This window comes from Bubalus bubalis, chromosome 3, assembly GCF_019923935.1.
Source record: "Bubalus bubalis isolate 160015118507 breed Murrah chromosome 3, NDDB_SH_1, whole genome shotgun sequence".
Taxonomy (NCBI): Eukaryota; Metazoa; Chordata; class Mammalia; order Artiodactyla; family Bovidae; genus Bubalus; species Bubalus bubalis.
In genome coordinates this window covers 164,978,996-165,002,639 of record NC_059159.1, presented here as the reverse complement: position 1 = coordinate 165,002,639, position 23,644 = coordinate 164,978,996, and the positions used below count along the sequence as shown (strand labels likewise).

Here is a 23,644-nt window from a genome sequence, read left to right as displayed (position 1 = left end):
CATCTGTTTTGGTAAAGAATTCATTTCCATACGGTCCCTGACTGCCTTAATGTTCCATGGCAGAGCTGAGCAGATGTGATGGAGACATCTGGCCTGCAAAATCTAAAATATTTACTCTTTGGTCCCCTACCAAAAAATACGCTGACCACTGATAGAGAAAAATGTACACACCCTAAATGTTCAACTCATCACCCTGTCAGAAACTGCAAACATCTGTGTAGCCAGTACCCAGCTCCAATCTTGAAAGCCAGAAGCCCCTTTCCGAGGGTGACCGTGGCTCTGACTTCTTGCATCATGAGTTAGCTTCCTTCTGCCTCCACACTTTCTGTACACAGATCGCAAGAGGAGGAACTCTTTCTGCCGGGCTCCTTCTGCTAACGTTCTGTTTGTGGGTAATGCACACTGCCATGCGTAGTCGCCGTCTCTCCTTCTCACAGCTCTGCTGTAGTCCTGTAGTTCACTGTGAGAACACGCTGTGAGTTACTCATCTATTCAGCTAGTGCTGGGTGGTTTCTGGTTTGAAGCTGTTATGAACAGTGCTGCTAAGAACATCTTTTTTTTTTTTAATATTTTTTTTGATGTGGACCATTTTTAAAGTATTGCATCTGTTACGATATTGCTTCTGTTCTCTGTTTGGTTTTTTTGAGGCATGCAGGATCTCAGCTCACCAACTAAAGATCAAACCTGCACCCCCTGCATTGGAAGGTGAAGTCTTAACCACTGGACCCTCAGAGAAGTCCCTGCTAAGAATGTCTTCATTCCCATCTTTGGGTGGACATGCGCACACACGCGCCTGGGAGGGGAACTGCTGGGTTCTGGAGCTCAGGTCTGTTGAGTGGGGAGAGGTTCCACCCCCGCCTACACCCCCTGGCTGGCTGCCTACCAGCCCTGTGGGTTCAGATCTGGAGGGAAGGCAGGCAGGGCCCCTGCAAGCAGCCAAGTGGAACAGTGTCCCCAGATGCTGAGGCTCCATGCATCCCCAGGGCTGGGACACCACACCCCAGGATTCATGTCTGTGAGTGTTCCTGAAATAACTCTTCGAAGTAGCATTTCCCAAACATCAGTTATAGTGACCGACCCCCGACCCATTCATGCGTGAGTGCGTGCTTAGTCGCTCAGTCCTGTCTGACTTTTTTGCGACCCCATGGACTGTAGCCTACCAGGTTCCTCTAGCCGTGGGATTATCCCGGCAAGAATACTGGAGTGGGGTGCCATTTCTTTTTCCCTTCCTGACCCAGGGATTGATCTTGAGTCTCTTGCATTGGCAGGCGGATTCTTCAGCACTGGAGCCAAAGGGGGAAGCCCCCAAACCCATGAGCGGGAGTCAAAAGAACAGAGTGCACACACTGGGTCCCTTTTGGGGTGCATGTACATATTTTGCCAATGAAGGGCCCTGAGAAGTCTCCAGCAAAGAAACATGTTCATCTTAGCAGAATTCAAGGTTTCCCCAGGTGATGTGGCCAGAGCACCCTTTATCGCCTGTTAAATTCCCTAGGATGACTATGCCGCGGAGCACACTTTGGCAAAGGTGCTCTGAGGCCCCTCCCGGAGGCTGCCCAGGGCCATCTTGTGGTGTAGAGTTGAGAGCTTCACCCCGGCCCTGGCTCTCCCTCCTCCCCCACCCCTGGCCCTCTCAGTCCCCGCAGCCCGAGAGGAGGGGAAAATACTCACTGCCTTGGGAGGCTCCCTCCCCTGAGGTGGCTTCAGTGTCTGTAACAGAAACAGAAGGGGGTGAGCTGACCAGACAGTGGAAGGGCCGCTGCCAAGAGGGAGAGAAGCCAAGAAGGCGGGGGCCAGGAGAGGCCGATCCTGCGCGCCCAGGGATGCCCCGTTCCACTCAAGATGCAGGCCCAAAGCCTTCCCTATGTTTCCTGCTGCCCAGCAGGCCTTGACCTGGGGCCGTTCGTCCCTACCTGCCAGGGTCAGGCTCAGGGAGCGGCAACCACCCTTCCTGTCCCCGGCGTCCTCATCTCCAGCAGGGTGCCATCCCGTGAGCAACACACGAAGTGACACGAGTACCTTCCGGCAAGGGCTGCTGACACCAAGCGGCACCGAAGCCCCTTGGGAGGATGCGGGCCACGTGGGGCAGTCCAGAGCACTGCTAGCGGAAGCTCGGTGGCACGTCCTGTGCACTCTTCCCCACTCCATCCCCACCCCAGGGTGCTCCCCCAAGTTAAGGAGGCCTCTCCCCTTCGCCTCGGGTCCCACTTCCACTGCAAAAAGTGCTCTGAGGTCATCCTCGAGGGGTCAGCATGGAAAAAAAACAGGCAGCGGATGGGGAGGAAGGGGTCCCTCAGCTCTGCCCCGGTACACGCCACTCACCTCGGTGTGCCCGGACGTGGGTCTGGAAACAGTTGTAATATTTGTACTTCTTGCCACAGATTCCACACTCATAGGACCCTGGAAAACAGGAAAGGAAGAGACGGGTCAGCCAGCATCTAATGCGCACAACCAAGAGGCCCCAGGACCCTCGGTGACAACTTCAGGTAATAGTAGGTGGGCTCAGTGGGGTGTGACTCTGCAACCCCACAGACTGTAGTCCGCCAGCCTCCTCTGTCCATGGAATTTTCTAGGCAAGAATACTGGAGCGGGTTGTTTCCTCCTCCAGGGGATCTTTCTGACCCAGGGATCGAACCCAGGTCTCTTATATCTCCTGCACTGGCAGGCAGGTTCTTTACCACTGCGCCACCTGGGAAGCCCCAGGTAACACCAATTCTGTGCCAACAGGCTATCTTGTTCCCTACAAGCAAGAGGGCGGTAAGGACCAGCAAAGACAGCACTGAGCTGGAGGCCAGGAGTTCAGGGGTCAAGTTCAGGTTTTTGTCTCAACTCTCTGAGTGACCTTGGCAAGTCACTTCCCACCTCTGGGCCTCAGCTTCCAAATCTGTAAGACACAGACTGTAACTTCTTAGGTTACTCATAGCTATTCCTTGAAAGAAAAAAGGAGATGAATGTAAAAGAATTTCAGAGTAAGGAATAAACTGCACCCATGTAAGGAAATCATCCCTTAGCTGCAACAGAATAATTTCCAGCTACCACTCCTCCTTGTCAGGATGGACAGAGGTCAAGAGGACAGGCTTTGAACCAGACACATCTAGATCCCTGTCCCCGTTGTGCCACCCACCAGCAGCACGACCTTGGTAACTTCCTTGAACACACGAAGCCTCAGTCTGCTCAACTGTAAAATGCGGCTAGAAGTACCTATCTCATAGAGGTGGCTCCATACAGCCCCCAGAAAGGGCCCAGCCCTACTACGCACGCGTCTGGCAAGGAGAGGACCCCTCTCATCTGCTGAGGTGTCATGTTATTCCCTCTGATGTGCAGAGATCAACCTGATGTAAATGCCTGACTCCAGCCCTCTTCCAGGCCCTTCTGGGGTGGGTAGCCATTCCCTTCTCTAGGGGATCTTCCTGATCCAAGGATCAAACCCAGGTCTCTTGCATTGCAGGCAGATTCTTTACCATATGAGTCACTACAGAAGCCCTCTCCCAGAGGCGGGGAGACTGAAATGGCTGAGTTCCCAGTGGGCACCAAAGACTGGTCAAAGGCAGAGCCTAGCTATGCAGAGCAGGGTAAAGGTCCACAGCAGGGAAACCAGCAGAGCCCATCAGACTCAGCCTGGCAGAGGCCCCAGGAGTTGGAAGGCCCTGCCCATCCCTCACTCAGACCTAGGTCCAGGCCCCATCCTTCCTAACAGAACGGCCTGGGAGCCTGCACACACACAGAGTCCCTGGCCCCACTCCACACTAAGGGTGCCCGAGTGGCTGGGGCCGGGGGCCTAGGAATCTTCCTTTCCCCCAAGTATCCACAGAGGATTCTGATGCTCAGCAACTAAGTGTGGGAACCACTGGTTTAAAATCCAACAACTCTGGGATAGAGTCTCAGCTCAACCATTTATTGGTCAGGCATCAGTCTCCTTATCGGAAAAAATGTATGGAAGACTGAATGAAGAATGAGTGGTGTTCCCACACAAGACCAGATAGTCAGTGAGTCGAGGCACCACCAACTTCCACTTCCAGGGGTCTCACCTGGGAGCAGGGGCCCGTCTGTAAGTGTTAGTTGCTAGTTGTATCTGACTCTTTGCAACACTATGGACTGTAGCCCGCAAGGTTCTTCTGTCCATGGGATTCTCCAGGCAAGAATACTGGAGAGGTTTGCCATTCCCTTCTCCAGGAGATCTTCCTGGCCCAGGGATCGAACCCAGGTCTCCTGCATTGCAGGCAAACTCTTTAAGGTCTGAGCCACCACTGGGTGTGAACTCCAGGTATCAAGTTAAGTCAGAAGAGCACTGGGCTTGGAGCCTGATGATGAGCTCGGCTCTGCCACCCCTCCCTGGCTGTTTGATCGCAGGCACACTCCTTTTCCAGTTCGAGCTTCACCTTCTTCACCTGTGAAACAAGACTATGATGCCTGCGTCTCATGATCAAGGTCAGGATGAATGAGCTACAACCCATGAGTCAGCAGGCCCACCAGTGGGCAGTGCCACTTGGCCACTGTGGGATCCTCAAGGGAACGCTGTCCTCCAAACCAGCATGGGATTTAGCAGCCTGTTATTTAACAGTTTTATATGTGTTACCCTTGTCTCACTGGGAAAAATACACACACGGAGGGCAAAGATCAGAGTGTATATTTCCCTGTCTTTAGCCCCATGACTGGCACACAGCAGGGGCTCAGTAAATTCACAGCGTCCTGCTGTTCTCCTCATCTGTCACTGTGTAATAAAGACCTGGATTCCCTCCCCATGCTTCCACCCGCTCCTCAACAGTTTCTGCTGATTCCCCTTCAATAACAGGGAATTTGCTGAGCATCTTCAACGGGCCGGGCACCGAGGCCCCGGCCACGAGTAAGATGCGATCACTGCCCTCTGTCTGATGGGAAGCAGACAGGCCACTGGGCAAGGGACCCGCAGGGTGATGATGCTATGAAAGCCAAGTGCAGGACCTGGTGGCCACAGTGTGGGACCCTGACAAGGCTGCAGCAAGGGCGGCCAGTCAGGGGACTTGAGCAGGCAGGAGAAGAGAACGGCAAGTGGGAGGTAGAGGGGCCGGAGCCCCATGGAAGGCAAGCAGAGGGGTCTCTCTCCCCAAAGGACCAAGGCCACAGCCTTGTTCAGACTTGACCCACTTCCGGATGAGGTCTCTGCCCTTCTCTGCCACAAGACTTGGGCCTTAGTTTCTCCAACTGCCTTCAACGACCTGAGGTCTTTCCTCAAACTGTACAGTAATTGTGGGCTGATGGACAGAGCCTGCGGGCTGTGATGTCCCCAACTCATCCGCCCAGTTGACACTGTTTATAATCAGGTCAGTCCCACAGGCTTCTCCCTCAATCCACAGAGCGCTGAGGGTACCTGCAGCCTTGCTCACAGACCTCCATCCATTCAGTCACAGGGGCACAGTTCGCCACCCTCGGGCCCTCTCCTGGCCCCAGAGCAAAACAGACCACTTGCCCAGCATGCTGAGTCTCAAGACTTGAGTGCTGTGTTGGCAGGAGGGACATCTGAGCTACAGGCCCTGCCTGCCCCTCATTCACCCTGGGACCCTGGGCTGCAGATGCCCTGTCTGCAGAAAGGTCTGAATGAGCAGAGGGGGCTGGGGCATGGGGCAAGTGCAACAGAGTGGCAGCCCTACAGTGCAGCAATGCCAGCGAACCTGGGTTCAAATCCCAGCTCACCACAAAATAAATGGGGCCCTGGACAACCCAGGGACAAGCCCACACCTCAGGCTTCCTTTCTATAAAATGGACACAGTAAAATAGTGCCCACCTCATTGAAGGAGATGGGGGAGAAATGACATGAGCAATAACACGGAGACCACTCGGCACAGTGCCCAGTACACAGCAGGCAATCGGTAAAGGAGAGTTGGTATTACTGTCAGTTTTCCCCGAAGTGCTCTTGGACCCAACTTCCTGAATGGGTCCTGGCGAGAGGGGCCCATGGTCAAGCAAGTGGGAGGCATGGCCCGTCTGGGGAGACACGCCCAGGAGCTGTGCCAGCTGGAAGAGGACCTGCAGTAAAGGAACGCAACTGACCATTAACCCCAGGTTTCCCAACCAAATTGACCACAGAATTGCTTTCTCTCCAAGGCTCGTTTCAGAGCTGTAGTCTACAGCAAGTTCTGCCAAAACGGGCCCCACACTCCCAACACCCAGATTCCTACACGCTCCATCAGCCCTCCAGCAGTCAGCTTCCAGGGTCCCAGGCCCGCTCAGATTTGGTGACTGGGGCAGTGATGGTGTAGAGGAGGTTAGGGTCAGTCTCTGCAGATACTGACAGGCCCTGAGTACTCAGGGGTCTGCAGCTGATGCTGACATTCAGCCATGCCTCCACCCTCATGCTGGCCCCACTGGGTCCTCCTGCCTCTCAACCATCACGTACCAGATGCACGTCTCAACACTTGGTCAAAAATCCAGGTCCCCGAATACTGGCCTCGCACAGATCTGCCGTGGGGGTTGCCATTTGGTGCTTTTCCATCTGAATTATGTGAAAAATCAGAAAGAGCCCTTAAAGATGGGGTGGGTTGGGAGGGGCCAGGTAAGGAGGACTCTCGAATCTAGGGCTGGCCAGTCCCCTGAGCTCTCAGAACCTCAGTTTCCCCATCTGCGCATGAGATGGATGGACAAGGTCATGCTGTCTGCTTTTTCACTAAACAGCTTGTGCCAACTAAGCGGCAGCCACGCTTCCCCAAGGGAGGCTGGGGTGTGGCAGAAGGCAGCAAGCAGCCACAGGACCAAATGCTCCTGAAGTTTTGTGCTTCCTCTGCCCTGACTCATAATATAGATAGAACATAAAATTATCCATCATGAGGTTCAGTTCAGTTCAGTCGCTCAGTCGTGTCCAACTCTTTGCAACCCCATGGACTGCAGCACACCAGGCTTCCCTGTCCATCACCAACTCCTGGAACTTGCTCAAACTCATGTCCGTCGAGTCAGTGATGCCATTCAACCATCTCATCCTCTGTCGTCCCCTTCTCCTCCGGCCTTCAATCTTTCCCAGCATCAGGGTCTTTTCAAATGAGTCAGCTCTTTGCATCAGGTGGCCAAAGTATTGGAGCTTCAGCTTCAGCATCAGTCCTTCCAATGAATATTCAGGACTGGTTTCCTTTAGGATGGACTGGTTTGATCTCCTTGCAGTCCAAGTGACTCTCAAGAATTTTCTCCAACACCACAGTTCAAAAGCATCAATTCTATAGTGATTGTGAGGTTATAACCCAACATTTCTAGCCATAATCCTGCCAGCAAAATGACCCTCCAGGGATGATATGCCTCGTGTGTGCTGTGGCCTGGTATCCCCCTGGCCCGTGGCCACCGTGTACCCCAGGCTGGTGCAGTGGCAGCTGGAGGGCCTTCTAGGGGACTCACTTCAGCTGGTCCCCGTTTCGTCGCCTGACTCTCTGCCCCGCATGCTTCCTCAGTCTGCTTCATTTCCCAACTACTCTCCTGTCCTCTGTCTCTGTCTTTCTCTACTCAGTGCAGGCGCTACAAATCTTCACTTGTGCCTCTCCAAAATCTCTGCATGGGTTGGTCTCTGACCCCACTGCACCCCACTGCATGGGTGGGAAAGCAGCAATCTGCCCACTTCACACAGCCAGCAAGTGGGAGCGGGGCGGGGTGTGAACTCGGGGGCTTCTCACCCATCAGCTCAATCCATCCTCACAAGTCCAGCACAGAAAGGTGATTATTATCCCCATTTTTCAGACGACGGGGCAACACATCAGGCCAAAGGTGGCCTGATCTGTCCTGCTCCGGAGCCTGTGTGTGATCACCAGAGGGTCAGCCCCTGGAAGCAAGCAGAGAAGAGAGGGTGCCTGCTAACAGCTACCATTTACCGAGCATATCCAGGCTTTTCATTTCCACCCTCCATCTTCCCAGAAGTCCCTGTGTGTTGGGACAACTCAACACCCACTTCAACCATTAACATGAAAAGTTTCAGGCCCCAGGGCTGGGGCCACTCAGCTAGTGGCTAGTGAGCAACTGGGCTTCAGGCTGGCCCTCGGGGAGCCAGAGCCAACCCACCATCCTCACGCCAGGTCCAGATGCCATGGGAGCCGTGAACCCCTGCTGGACACGGAGCTTTCCCAGCACTGGGGAGCAGAACCTCCTACCATGTCTGGCACCATGACACGACCCCCCAGAGCGCCCGATCAAGGGCCTGAGGGTGGCTGGCAGAACACGCCGGACACGGATGCGAGCCTTCTCCTCTCCCCATCCTGCTGTCACCAGTGACACAAGAATCAGGAAGTGCTGATGAAAAGCATCTGTCCAGCACTGTCTATAACCACCTGGCAGAGAGCCTGGCTTACGCTCCCTCCTGGAAGCACTGGACAGACCAGGTGAGGCCAGGTGAGAGCAGGCGGATCTAGCTCCCAAAGCCATGGAGGGGAGAAGTAGGAGGCCGAGGTAAAGGGGCAAAGTGGGCAGCAATCCTCAACTCTACCATGCCTTGCACCCGTCAAGCTCCTGATCAGTTCCAATGCCTTGCAGGATACACAAGATGCACCAAGGCAGAAATCCAGCGCAGGTGAAAGAGAGAAGAAAGACACAAGGCGGGCGGATGGAGAGACAGCTCCTAACCACAGGCAACCCTGTATTTAGCTCAAAGCAACTCGGGAGCGAGCGCACATGCTCTGGAGCGTCCTGCCCACTTGGTTCTAATATGCAGCAGAGCTGGGCCCACGGCCTACTGGGGGACAGGGACCCAGGAGAGGTAAGCTGGAAAGAGGACAAGTAGGTTTCCTGAGGCTCTCTGGGCGTGGACTCAGAATGAATGACCTCGGGCCAAGGTCCTCCATGTAGAGTACAAATCCCCTGGGGGTGCTGGAGCACGGGGAATTTTAAGAGGATCAATTCCCAGTTATCAATTGCCCAGTGCATTTCTTCCTATAACCCTAAAACCAACGGGTCAGAGAACATAGCAGGCAGGGAGGCCGTGCTCAACTGGTTCTCATCACCGCCACCTGTTTCTACACAGCTAACACGATGGTCTTTTCACCCACCCCTAATTCCCCTACAGTGGCGTACAAGGGGGGATGGACATCTGAGAGCTCCAAGCAAAGAGAAGCTGGACTTAGAATGCAGGTGCATCGAATGACTGGGAACAATTCCTTTTGTAAATTGGGTGATTTCTAATTCTTTGCTTTCCACAAAACTGAAGAAGGATCTAATGGAGTTGTCAGTGAAGAGACTGTTAAAAATAATGTCTGATGATAGACCCATGTGATTTTTGGCATACAACTTGGAAGGAGTTCAAGGAATTGAGCGACACTGCTGAAACAGGATTCCATCCTATCCCTGGCTCCTTATTTATATGATCAAGGCTTCTAAGCACTTACACTTAAGAAAATGGAAAAAAAGGAACGAAATTAATGCTGAATCTTGTCTCGCTCGACAATAAGAAATATTAATTCACAGAAACGTGAGCCAATGGAAGAAGAAATAAAACCCCATCCATTTCATTAAGAGGTGCATTTTCCATAAAGTTTTACTTTTACGTTTGCTATTTATCTAAATTTGCTTTTGACAAATTGTATGCTAATAACAACTCGATCAGGGGAAAAAATGTTTTAAGACGTAGAGCTTTATGATCCCAACAAATTTTTTAGAAATTTCTATTTCAATTTACGTACATCTTGTTGTGGGAGATGAGTGTGAAACAGTGATCAATAAAAGACTCTCAAGCATAAAAAATATATCACAGTAGGATAAAATCCTGTGAGAGAAGCGGACTGGAAATATGAGTTCAAGGAGAAAAAGGAAAGATGTAAAATTTCTGACTGTTGAAGACGAGCCTGTTCATTATGTTTTTTATTTTTTAATGAATGATGGTGGATATCAGAAACAGTGGAGTTTGGAGTCCCCTGGATACATTTAAAAGAGTAGTCCACAGTTTTATTTCCAAAATGCCACATTTTAAAAACACAGTACTCCAGAAATTCTGTCCTTTGCAATTATTTAAACTTTGGATAGAAATGTTAGATGTCAACTCAAAAATGTGAAAGAGAATACGATTCCTCAAAATTCTTTCAGGAGATACTGAAGAAAAGAAGTCTGAAGCCATCAGCCTTTCTGCTTCTAGAGGTAACCCCGAACATGTCAACATGCAGGGCTTTGGCTAGTACCACTGGCCTCTCTTTTGCATTTTTTGTGTGCCAAGTCGCTTCAGTCGGGTCATGTCCAACTCTTTGTGACCCGATGGACTGTAGCCCGCCAGGCTCCTCTGTCTCCAGAATACTGGAGTGGGTTGCCATGCCTTCCTCCAGGGGATTTTCCTGACCCAGGGATCGAACCCACATCTCTTACATATACCTGCATTGGGAGACGGGTTCTTTACCACTAGCATCAGCTGGGAAGCCCCACTTTGCATTTTTTGTTCCCCCTTACAAATACTTTCATACCAATCACTACACTCTGACCTCAACAATCCTACTAGAAAGACAGGTAGATTTTATTATACCCACTGATCAATGAAGACCTTATGGCTCAGAGAGGTTAAGGGGCCCTTGCACAGCCCCACAAGGGGCAGACCCTAGGTCTCCTGGCTTACAGGCCAGGGATCCTTTGCCATGGAGACCCTCCAATCAGGACCCCCAACCCACCTTGGACCACCTGATGAAGAGTCAGCAGCAGGGATAAGATGCTCCTGGGAAGGAGGCCAGAACCCTTCCTTTCTGAGTGGCTGCAGCAAAGAGCTGAGGGTTGGTTCTGGCAGGCTCAAGCCCAAAGCACTGCCAACACCAACTGAAACAGGAAACTAACTATCAGCTGGCACTACGAAGCAGGACCTTCACCGCTCAGGTTCATAACAGACCAAAACCCACACGGCTGTGTCTGAATGGTTGTCTGCTCTTCCGCTGCTCTTTCCAGGGCTGCGGCCAAGCCCCCACCTCCTTTTTCCCCTCCTCTCCTCCCCGGGCAGCCCTGGTGCCCAAAGCTTGCTGCCTAGAAACATCCTTCCAGGATCCAGGCTCCCAGCTGAGTGACTCTCCCTCCTGTACCAGATCTAGGGACCCCCTTCTGCTCACCCACCTCCAGGACAGGACCTTCCTCCCTCACAGGCCTGTCTTCAGTTACCAAACACTTTCTGTAATCACAGAGCCCTCCCTCGTCCTGATTCGCAATCACCTCCTGGTGATTTTCCTGCACTGGGGTTGGGGCTACTTGGAATGTGCCTGCTCAGTCCCCTCCCATCAAAATGCTGTACGTTGTGAACACTATAAGTGTTCTATCATCTCTTCTGCACCATTTCTCCATGGGCTGCATGCTTTTTTTTGCTGTAAACCCAGCTTGTCTTGTCTTCATCAGCTAGGACAAGGATGGCAGCAAGCAGGTGTCCATTTCAGATTTTTCAATTCTAGCTGACTGGCCGTGACTTCTTAGTGTACTGTGCTGAGAAGGATTCTGAGGTACACTTCTGGGACCTGTGCAGCCAACAGTTAGGGATGCCTTTCCCTATTGGTTTTACCCAACAAAACTGTCATGGTCAGTATTATCTCTGCTCTTCTTGCTAAAAGAGAAACTTGATATGTTGCTCCCAAGCTCCATAATGATTTCAATGGCAGTGACAGTCTTTCAAGAGTGAGAAGTACCCTTTTTGGTACACAGAATTTCTGGGCAGCAGGGAACTAGCAGAGACTACTTGCAAGCCTGGCAGCCAGCCTCCTGGGCATCGATGCCCCTCCCCATGCTCCTTGTCTGAGAAGCTGCCAAGTACCATCCATGTGTCCATGACCCAGGCTCCTCCATGGGAAGTGCCTGGGATAATGTTTGTGTCACTGGGAACACTGTTTATCTGATGGCTGTTAAAGGGCCAGTGAGGACCTGGGGGTGGGGATAACGGGGATGGAGCTCAGAGAGCAGGCAAATGGGAGGGTCCCTCATGAGACAGCACTGGATGATCGAATAGGAACGCGATTCTGTTCAGTGGCAGAGCTGGCCAGAGCCCTCTGCGTCCCCGCCAAGTGCCTCGGGAACATGTTAACTCCACAGTGCCCAGCCACACTGTAGCACAAGCTCATTCAAAGAGTAACTCCAACCAGCATTCTGCCCTGGCCACAGCCCAGGGAATGCCTTTCCTCCTTGTTTACTTCCAGGAGCAGGTGGGACGGGGTGTTATGAAGTGGAGTTGCCAAGTCTCTTCCATCTCCCAGGGCTTTGCTTGCCCCTCTATAAAATGAGGGCACCGCATGCCAAATCTATAGCACGTGGGGCTCCATTGCTCACTTTCACATCCATGGTAGACATCAATAATCAATCATGCCACCCTTCAGAACCTTCAACACGGAACTCCTAATAGCCAGCAGCAACTGCTTGGACTTGGACCATAAGATAATGTCTACATGCCATTCTGAGAAGGGATGAGTTCATAAGGTTTCATTCTAACATTTTTTTTTTTTTAATTGCCTTTCTTTCCTGCTACTAAAAGGCCAGGCCAGATTCCTTCAAGCCTGACCCTTGGCAGAAACTACACCCTCAAGGTGGAAGGTCAGCCTTGATGGGTGCGAGACAACCATCGCCACCAGCAGGAAGTGCCCAGCTCCCGCTTTGGTACCAGCTCCCAACTGGCAGCTCCACAGCTAACCATGGCTTTTAAACCTTTTCCACAAGGGTCCTCAAAAGCAGTTTACTCAAAAATCTGAAAACATCCTGAAAGTCCCTGGACTTTGGCGGGGCATGGGGGAGCAGTACTAGAAGGAGCTCAGGGGAGAAAATCAAGAACCACTCAGAAGCCATGTCTTCTGACACCTCTTCCAGTGCCGGCTTTCTTCCCCATCCTATTTCTTCTCTACAGCACACTGGCTTGTTTCTCAGACTTGGGGAAAAAACAGAAACTATTGCTACTCTTTCCTTTTGAAGGGGTATGTTATACTATCAACACAAGTATTACTGCGAATAATGGTGAATTATTTACTAAGTACGATGTTGAGTACTTTATACACGTGATCACAGTGCATCCTCACACAGCCCCATGAATCTGCAATCGTGAGAGCTGAGGCACAGAGAGGTCAAGCAGCCTGCCCAAGCTGTAACGGACACTAAGTCAGGGAACCTGCGTTCCCAGGTTGAGGAGCCGAGGTTTTCCACGCACAACACCGTCCCCCACCCGCTGCCCCTTTGTGTGGTTGCCACACCCATGGGGTGGCCAGGACAAAGGAGCATGTCTGCTTTAACAGGAGAGAAGAGCAAGGCACAGCAAGGGCAAGGTGCCTGCTGCTGAGAAGCAGCTGAGCTGGAGACCAGCGTCCGTGGCTGGCACGAGGCCCTGGGGCCTCTCACTGTGCAGGCAGCTGACCCAGGGAGGACCCCCCAGCATTTCCTTAGCATGGCCGCTCCAGGCTTCCCCCCTGAAGCCTGACTGCCGACCCCATCTCAAGATTCAGATTCAACTACCCTTCACCGGACACCTCCTGGTGAAGGGCATACATAGCTCCTGGGTCCAGTGAGTCTTAAAACACCGCCCGCCCCACAAAAGTGAGCAAGGGCAGATCGTCTCCTCGGTTAACGAACACCTCCCTTATAGTCTGACACAGTCCTTGGCTGTGGGGTGTGAAGCCGGGTAGAGGGAGCTAAGACACAAGTCCTGGAGCAGACTCTTCTTTCACTTGACACCGAGCTAGGTCACTCATGCTCTTCAGCAAGTATTTCTGGCTCATTCCCCTTCTGTCTCCGGGGAGGATGGCATTTTCCAGGCTCCCTGAGGATGCTCCCTGACTACCCTGAACGATGCCAGAAGCAGGCTGCCAGCAGGACACTGGAGTGACCCGGGTGGGGCAAAGTAGACCACAACCAGCTGAGGCACAGCAGGGAAAGGGAGCTGGAGGCTGATCCCCAGCGGTTGCGAAAAATGACAACAGTACTTGAGTTTAAACTCGGGGAAAGAGAGCCAGGGGAGCCTCCCCCCACCAGGCCCTGCCTGCCTCTCACGGGACGGGAGCCTGGAAGTCAGGAGGAGGTGGGCAGAGCTGCCCCAGGAGGGACAGGCAGGTGGCCTCCCGAGCACACGAATGTGGAGGACAGCAAGGGTGCAAATGGAGGTTTGGGAATCGACAAGGCAAGGCCTCTGTGCCAGGATGGGCATGTGGACTATAATATTTTACAGGCCGGGGCTGCAAAACTGGTGGCCCATGGAAGGACTCTGACCACAGATATGTTTCCTTTGGCAGATTTTAAAAGTCAAATTAGTCACCAACATTTAAAGCCAGAAGAATTTACCTTAAAATTCTCATTCCTGGCACGTGTTGTGTCCAGAGATCCAGCCACGCTGAGCCCATCTTCCCAGTTAGTTACCATAACTCTCCAGCTGGACCCGAGCCCCACCACCTGCCTGTCTGGCTCATCTCCACGATGCTAAATAAATGTATCTGTTGGGCCTTGCGGGCATCTGCGTTTGCAAACCTGGCAGGACTGTAGGCAGCCTCGGAGGGGTATCCCCTGGCTCACGCTGAGAAGCAGGGAGAGATGGTTTCTAAGAAGCTCATTTCTCTGAGCTCCTCTGAGCCCAGCCCAGACCACAAGAGGCAGAAGAAAGTGCCAGACTACGACTCATCTGATCCTGATCAGACAACTAATCTATACAGGACCAACACTGAAAGTCGCCCCCGGGGAAGCCCAGAAGGAAGAAATGCAGACGGGCATTTAGGACACTGAGTGATGTGTGCTGTGCTGGACGCACAGTGGGAGGGATTCCACGAGGCCCGCAGGAAGTTCCAGGCATTTGACCTGAGCAAAATCTTAAAGGACATGTCAGCTTTTGCCACGTCAAGTGGGAAGACAAGCGCTCCAAAGCAGAGCTGAGCAGGTAAAGGCGAGTGTCAGGAGCCGAGGCCCTTCCCTGAGGGCAGAGGGGAGCCACAGAAGGCCCCTTCAGCCAGCGAGGGGCAGGGATCCCAGGCCTGTCTCCCCCAGCACTCTGCCACACATTCCCGCCCAGGCCCCAGCCTGACCCTTTGGACAGGCGCTCACCCAGGGTCTGCTGGTTGCGGACGCCGCCGATCACCACGCAGATCTCGGCGGGCACATCACCGGTGGTCCCGTCCTTGCTGATGGCCTTCTTCTCCTCCTTGGCCTCACCCTGCCAGATCACCTCCTGGATGTAGTCGTCCGGCAGCTCCGTCTTGACCTTCACCTCCGTCATCGTTCCCTGCTCAGTGCTGAGCGAGGCCTCAGCCGGCGCGGGCTCTGGCCCCTCCAGCTTGGTGCTTTTCTGGCTGCGCTTCAAGCGCTCCCTGGCAAAGAATAGAGTCTGCTCAGATTGGACCCCAGCACCGCCCCAGACCTACCTGGAAAACCCCCCTCCCAGTCCAGAAGGTTGCAAAATGTTCAGCTACAGACCCACCTCTCATGTAACCATTTCCTTAAAAAGCACATGCCACATGCCCCTGAGGATCCTCTAGGGAACCCTGGGGGCTCTGAGGAACACAGTTTGAAAATCACTGGGCTTGGACGGCTCCAATTCCACCCATTTTGCTGATGGAGAAGCTGAGGTCTAAATGTGACCAGTAATTCTTATAACTAGAGCTACATGAGACCTGCAAGGAAAGCTCTGGCTGGAAGAAATCAGCTCTTCTCAAGCTTCGATGTGCCCATGAATCAACTGAGAATCTTGGTAAGATGCAGATTTGGTTCAGAAGGTCTGGGGTCTTGCCTAAGAGTGCATTTCTAGCAAGTGCCAGGGGGCAGGTGCTACACTTGGAGCGGTAGGGGTGTCAGTGGCTTGATGTGTGCAGAGCGGGGTCCGCTCCACCCTTTGCAGAAGGGCTGCAGAGTTCCTCCTGCTTTATAGACAGGAACATACAAGCCGAAAAGGCAGGGAAGCTATGGAACCAATCTGGACCCCCACGCTCTGGCCTCTAGGTGGCTCTTCAAATAAGAGAAAAACCATCCTCAAGTTAATACGCTCAATACAGAGGAGAGCACTGAGGTCTTGCACAGAGCTGTGACCTGCCTGGGGCCACACACAAGACTGGTGGCCAGCCAAGGCAAGAAGCCCGGTCCCCGCCATCCACTGGAACCACTCTCCTTTCAGGGAGACTCTCTGTCTTATCACAAGGGCCCCTCGTCCTTCTAGCATTGGTTGGAAAAGCCAAGGTGTGCACAAGCTGGGGAATCTGATCATGTTCCAGGCCTGTGATGCTGCCTTGGCCAGGCCCAGCCCTCGCCACTGCTTCAGAAAGGCAGCTGCACCATGAACTCCAAAGCCCAGATTCAGGCAGGCTCCGTAAGGGCCAGCTAGTATACCAACTGGAGCTCAGCGGAGGTCCACGCTGGGAGGCAGGACCTGGGGTCTCATCCTGGGTCGGCTGGGGGCTTGTTGTGTGACTCTGGACAAGACCCTTCCCCCTCTGGGCTTCCAGCTTCATCTACCCCAAGCTAGTATACCAACTGGAGCTCAGCGAAGGTGTCCAGGCTGGGAGGCAGGACCTGGGGTCTCATCCTGGGTCGGCTGGGGGCTTGTTGTGTGACTCTGGACAAGACCCTTCCCCCTCTGGGCTTCCAGCTCCATCTACCCCAAGAGCATGGCCTTTATCATGGCCACTGTCCCTCCCAGCTCTCAGCTTTCTCCCAGGTTGGGGAACTGAGCAGAGACAGAGAAGGAAGGCCCTAGCTGATGAGGAGGGGGCACAGGAGGGCCACTGGGGAGGTGCTGTGGATGGCACTGCACCCCCAACCCCTACTCATATGGTGAAGTCCTAATCCCCAGTGAGACCATATCTGGAGATAAGGTCTTTACCAGGTAATTAAGGTTAAGGAAGATCAGAACAGCGGGGCCCTTATCTGATAGGACTGTGGCCTATGGAGAAGGAGAAAGATCTTTCCCACTCCTTCCCTACCAGGTAAGGACACAGAGAGGAGGCTGTCTGCAAGCGAAGAAGAGGGAGCAGAGGTGGCCTGATGGCCTGGTGGGAAAAGGATGCAAGGAATTGAATTTGGAGCATCGCAGGGCCAAATCTCAGAACTGCCATTCTCAAGTTGTGGGTCCCTGCAAAAGTGACGTCACTCCCCGAGCCTCAGTCTTCACACCCATACAATGGGGATAAGCACAGCACCTACTCCACAGTGCTGTGATGTACACACAAGGCAGCGTCTGCAAGGGACCTAGAAGAATGGCCCCAGCGGAGACACTCTAAGGGTACCTACTGTCTACAGGATGGTGGGAGGGAAAGGAAGCGTGCAGAGGACACTGGAGAAGGGTCTTACATGGCACTGATTTTAGTGCAGGGTCTGTAGAAGTAAACCAATGGGGTTTAAACCCCAGTACTGCCATCCCAGCTTGGACCCCTGCATGGGCCCTGATCCTCTCTGAGCCTGTTTCTGCACAGGGAGGCAGGGAGCCCCGCACCTACTCAAAAGGCCTCAAGAGGATCAATTGTAAAAAATGTAGAACCAGAACACAGTCTAGAGTGACTAAGACAAACTTCTGATGGAAGTTGCTGAAACCCCGATTCCTGCCCTGAGACCTAGCAGGAGATACCACTGGTCAGTCCTGCCCACTCTGAGGCTCACGGGGCACAGAGATGGGACTCAGGGACCCTGTCTGATTGCCAGGGGCCAGTCTGGCAAGAACACAGCCCACAGGTCCTGGGGAAGCTGGGCAGGCAGGCTGCTGAGGACCCTTCCCTGGCTTCACCCTGGCTGGAGAAGGCGCTCAGCCCCAAGCTCAGAGCAGACATGTTTCCCAGGGCCAGAGAAGAGGTCATCAGAGTGGAGGGGTCCCACCTGCCAGTGGTCCCTGCAGCTGACGTCACAGGGCAGGAAGGACAGCCCCCTGTCCAGAATACCCTCACGCTGGGGTCTGAGACCATCCCAGCAGACTCAGGGTCCCTTCCTGCCCTCAAGGACCTCAACAGCATCTGCCATCCTGGTGCGAGGGAGGGCTCTTGGGAGTCTGACAGGTTGGGCTGTTGGAGTCCGACAGGTTGGGTGTCCACAAACCCCACAATCTCGGGCCACACACTCTCCTCTCTGAGGCTCAGTATCCTTGTTTGTTAAAGGGGGACCACCATGACCCTTGCCAGAGTGGGGCAGGTGGTGAGCCAGGGAGCCGCACAGAATGGATGTGCGTGGATGGCAGCTGCCATTATGATGACACTTGTCCAGGATGACATCCCTGCCTCCAGGAAGCCTTCCCTGATTGCTTGGGATGGAGTTAGTCCCCCACCTCTGAATGCAGCCCCCCCACCCCGCCCGCCACCTGGCACGGGCGACTCTTACACCAGGAGCTACATCAGCCATTGTCTCGCCCACGGGCACAAGGGCACACAACCATCCACTCCCTTAAAGGCGACACCCCCAAGCCCACGCTACACTGAGAACACGGGGACTTCTCTTCCTCTGGCTTCACAATTTAGATTTACAAGCCCAAATGTTGCTTTTCTTGGATGCTTTACATTTAATTAGGCGTCCTCATAACAATGGAATTGCAGAAGTCCTTATATCACTTTGAATTAGTGGTACAGCTCTTTCAAACTTCTTTAAAAAATTTTTTTCATATATCATTTTTTAAAATAGAGCTCATTATTTTAATTATATCCATTTAAATGTACAGTGGAGCCCTTGGATATTCTCAGCACGAATCATTAGGTATATTAGTGAAAAAGCACTTGGAATCTATCTACATGCTGACACTCCATAATCTATTCTATTTGTGTCGCTGTAAAATAGATTTATATATAGATAACTACAAAATAGTTGCTCAAGATATGCTATGAATTTTATATTTAACCCAAGTCACACTTCAACATAAAATCTAAAGTCAGGCACTAAAAGGATATTTCTCAGTAAGTACATGCTGTCTGTGGTCACCAGCTCAGGCCAGAATGCCAGGATAGGAGCCAGACCAAGAAGGTCCCTGCCCAAGGAATTCCCTAAGGGACCTGGCCTTTCACTAAAGCAATAGTTCTCGAAGTGTGATCCTTGAAGGCCTTGGGGTTCCAGAGCGATGGCCCAAAAGCACCCATGGGGCCTGAATTACAAGGATGGTGGTGAGTAGGCCTCCAGGAACACCACTTTCTCTGTCTGTGATACCTATAACTTTGCTTTTAGTGGTGGTGGTGGAGGGGGGAATGGGTAAATGGTGGCCCCTCCAAAAGACAGAAAGTGTGAGTCGTTCAGTGGTGTCCCGTTCTTTGTAACCCCATGGACTGTAGCCCACCAGGCTCCTCTGTGCATGGGACTCTCTAGGCAAGAATACTGGAGTGGGTAGCCATGCCCTCCTCTAGGGGATCTTCCCAACTCAAGGATCGAACCCAGGTCTCCTGCTGCAGGCAGATTCTTTACTGTCTGAGTCACTGGGGAAGCCAAAAGGTAGACCCATGACCTAATCCCTGGAATCTGTGAATGTGAACTCATTTGGGAGAGGGCTCTTTGCAGATGTAATTCATTTCAGGATCTTGAGACAAGACTGTCCTGGATTCTCTGGGTGGGCTCTACGTGCAATGACAAGTGCCCTTATAAGAGACACGGGTGGGATCTGACAGACAGAAGAGGGGGCAATACAGATGAGAAGGCAGGAGAACCACAGATTGGACAGATGTGGCCACAAGCCAAGGGATGCTGCAGTCACCTGAAGTTAGAGAGGCAAAGAGTAGATCTGCCCCCAGAACCTCCAGACGGTGTGTGACCCTGGTGTAGACCTGGTTTCAGACTTCTGGCCTCCAGAACAGTGAGAGATCGAATTTCTCTTGTATTAAGCTACTCAGTTTGTGGTATTTGTTACAGCAGCTACAGGAAACGAATACACTGCTGCTGCTGCTGCTGCTGCTAAGTCACTTCAGTCGTGTCCGACTCTGTGCGACCCTACAGACGGCAGCCCACCAGGCTCCCCCGTCCCTGGGATTCTCCAGGCAAGAATACTGGAGTGGGTTGCCATTTCCTTCTCCAAACTAATACACTACATGTGACTAAATTAGAAGAAACATTCCCAAAGCAGTTAACTTTGCAAACCCGTGGCTTCCGTCAGTCCCAAAGTTTTCTTTTGCTTTGTTCTTACTTATCCCCATGGCCGGGTCTGATCTGGTCAGTCAATGTGCCCACATGCCTGCCCGGGGAGGTTTCAGAAACAAACCGCTTCCTCTGGGTCTTAGCAGGTGGTTCGCTGCTCATATCCACCCCATCACATCTGGCGCTCACGAGCGCCCTGTGGCCAGACAGGGAGCCAGAGCAGAGGGCAGGGCCCATATCTATTCCTCCCCACTCCACATCCAGCCCCAGCCTGGGGCCTGCTGCACAGGACAGACTCATCAACACGATGCATAATGAATGGTGTGCCCAAGGACACACAACCTCCAGCAATGAATCTGAAACCAATTCTTGCAACTTCTGTCCTAGAGTCGTTCCCGCTGAGCCCTGCAGTCCAAGAGAGCCACCAAACAACTTCTCAGTGGACTGGAGGCCCAGAGACAAATGCCATTTCTGGCCACGTTGAAGGAAGAGTCCCAGCGATGCCAGATGCCCAGGAGTCAACCTAAGTTCTTTCTGGGTGGAGTTTCTACATCATCCCACCACAAATGCTAGCACTTAAAATTCTAGCAAGTCTCAGGGGTCATGAGAAGTCCTCAGCACACTGGACTTCTGTCCTGCCCCTACTCGATTCAGTTTTCCCATCTGATGATGAGTGAGCTGGAGTCTGAGATGTCTAAGGCCCTGGTGGAGGCCAGACCTCTGTCCCACAGGTGTGCATGTCTCCTGTCTCTGCCGCAAGGCTCAGCCTCAGGGCCACTCCACCTTCACCAAAGGCCACCGCTTATTTCCTCTGGTACTTTAGCCACTGAAATAATGCTAAAGCTGGTGGGGAGGGATCTCTAATCACAGTGTGTAAGTAATGACTTGGTTAACTCTCTCTAGAATAAAACCTCATTAAAAGACTCCACTCATTGCGAAAGAGGGTTAACTGGCCTCAAGCTGCGCTTAAACACAACACTCTCTATGAATGCATGGATGCAAGCGGTGTTAAATGAATTAACACACATCCAGCCATGATGTCAGGGGCCGTGTGTACCCTGCTGCATAGGCTGACCACTGACCTAGTCCTCCAGTTCTACCCAGCTGCCCACCTACCAATAATTGGAGCACAAATGACTATTATTTGTAGATATTGGGAGGCTCCTCCTCAGCAATGCTTTCCAGGTCCAGTGAGGTTCCTGCCCTCCACCCCCATTCCACCAGAGCAGTTCTTTCCAAGGCCTCCCAGGACCTCCAAGCTCCTAGGTCCAACAGTCCCTACTCGGTCCTGACTGAATTCATCTCTTTCTGCAGCCTTTAATGAGCTCCCCACTCTTCTCCTCCAACTCTTTACTCACTGTGCTCTGGGCCTTCCTGTGGGCCTCTCACCTTCTAGCCACTCCTCTTTCTTCTGGGGATTCCCCTTCACCAACCCAACCTTTCCATGTCAACCTGTCCCAAGGATAAATTGGAAAGCCTCTTCTATTTTCACTCATACTCACTTCCTGCATGATTGCACCTAGATTCGTGCTTTTACATATGAACTATGTGATGATGAACTGCAAATCCTATCTGTAGCCTGGACCTCCCTGAGCTCCAGACCTGCCTGAACTGCCCGGTGGACACCTCCACCTGGATGCCTAACAGGCAGGTACCCCTGTTTACAGGTCCAAACTGAACTGCAGCTGTGCCCGTTCCCCCAAGTCAGGAAATTCTCCTGACTCCAATCCCAGTGCTCTTCCAGCTAAACCCTGAAGCAAGGACACAGGCATTGGTTAACGGCAGTTTTCTCCATGTCAGTTAGTACAATTCCACCACTCTGGAACCATCCTTGTCTCTTCCCTCTCACTGCCTACTCATCAGTCTACCCGCAAATCCTATCAACCCCACCTTCAGAACAGAAGCCAACCACTGCTTACCAGCCCACCGGCACCACTCTCATCAAGCTGCCTTCCCCTCTCTCTTGTCTTGCTGTAATATTCTCATAGCCCATCTCCCTGTTCCTGTCCTGGCCGGGCCAGCTCACGTCACTCCTTGGCTCAAAACCTACTTACGGTTCTGAATCTCACCCAGAGTAGCAGCCAGAGTCCTTGCTTCAACCCTCAGGGCTCTGAGACATGCCTCACATGCCCACTGACTTCATCTGCTAACCTTGTCCCTCCCGTTTCCTCCCCTGGGGGCAAGAGGAGCCTCCTCCCAGTCCCAAGCAGGTGGGGCAGGCTCCTGCCTCAAGCCTTTGCATCTGCTCTTTCCGAATACTCTCCCCGGTCCACAGATGCCCCTGGCCAGTTCTCCCCTCCTCCAGGTCCTCACTCAAACATCCACATCCCTTCCCTGCCCTATGTGTCCTGCTCAGTATTTCCCCTGCACTCATTTAACACTCGTTACCGCTCGTCCTCTTCAATGTCTCCCAGGCTAGAACGAGAGCTGCAAGAGGACACCGGGCACCGTCTCCTCAGTCTGCTGTCACCCGCAGTGCTGCCTGGTATGGGCGAGGCGATCAGTCAACGCCTGCTCACCTAAGGAGCCAAGAATGAACCTTGCAAAGGTCAATGCAGCATGGCCTTTGAGGTGTCTCCCTCTCCCCACCCCTCAAAAGAATTGTCGATGTCTGGACTGCTTCAGCTGACACCCAGAACTGAAGGCAGCAACGTCCCACCCATCTGGCCCTTGGGAGAACACGAGCTGGAGATGTTTCATTGGAGCCAAAGTTCTGAATAAGTGAAGCTTCTTCCTGAACTGGCATAGTCTTATCTTCATCCTTTCAGATGGAAGTTTTCTTGAATGCAACAAGCTCTACCTACTTTCTGAAATGCCAAAAGGGCAGCCTTAGCAATGCTCTGACACCATGACTTTTTTTCTCCTCCAGTTTTGCGATACTATTGATAAAGGAAATCAGTCCTGAATATTCATTGGAAGGACTGATGCTGAAGCTGAAGCTCCAATACTTTGGCCACCTGATGTGAAGCGCTGACTCATTTGAAAAGACCCTGATGCAGGAGAAGAAGGGGACGACAGAGGATGAGATGGTTGGATGGCATCACCGACTTGACGGACATGGGTTTGGGTAGACTCCAGGAGTTGGTGATGGACAGGGAGGCCTGAAGTGCTGCAGTTCATGGGGTCGCAGAGAGTAGGACACGACTGAGCAACTGAACTGAACTGATATAACATGCAAGTTCAAGGTGGACAGGGTGATGATCTGGTATTACAAAATGACACCAGCCCCTGAAGATACAGGGTCACTATTATATCTTCCACTGGCAGATTCAGGCCATTGGGCAGGGGTAGGGCACTGAAGTCTCAGGGTGATACCCACAAAGAAGCCTGCAGCCTCAGACCAGTGGCTCTAGGAATGCCCCCTCTGCTTCTAACAGGGTCCGGGTCCGAGTCTCACTGCCAGTTCCCTGTGGCTCTACCCCACTGCTTTCTGTACCCCTGTACCTGGACCCTGGCAGATGTCAGCAATGATGCAAGCAGTAAGCAGCCAGATGTAAGAACGCCAGCATGCAGAGTGGAGGAGATGCTGATGCAATGATACAATCACAGGGCAGCCAGACACACCAGGCGGCTAGCAGGGGCCGGGGGCAAGGCGCTGCTGCAGGCCTTACGCAAGTACTATCTCCTTGCTCGTCACAATGCCTTATGCGGCAGGTCATTTTGTTTCACAAATAAAAAAAACCAAGGATCAGAGAAACAGAGTGACTTTCTCATG

At 52.6% G+C, this 23,644-nt stretch overlaps 1 protein-coding gene across 20 annotated transcripts in view; it reads right to left on the bottom strand.

Moving 5' to 3' along the window:
• The window catches only part of ZNF618 (zinc finger protein 618), a 204,947-nt gene that overhangs the window by 60,181 nt on the left and 121,122 nt on the right, over positions 1-23,644 (bottom strand). For all 20 annotated transcript variants that reach the window (XM_025282288.3, XM_044940493.2, XM_044940490.2 and 17 more), the window contains 3 exons: positions 14,953-15,215; positions 2,323-2,400; positions 1,672-1,710 (listed from right to left, as the gene is read on the bottom strand). In XM_025282288.3, coding sequence (XP_025138073.2) covers positions 1,672-1,710; positions 2,323-2,400; positions 14,953-15,215 — 380 coding nt within the window. The remainder of the gene's footprint in view (positions 1-1,671; positions 1,711-2,322; positions 2,401-14,952; positions 15,216-23,644) is intronic.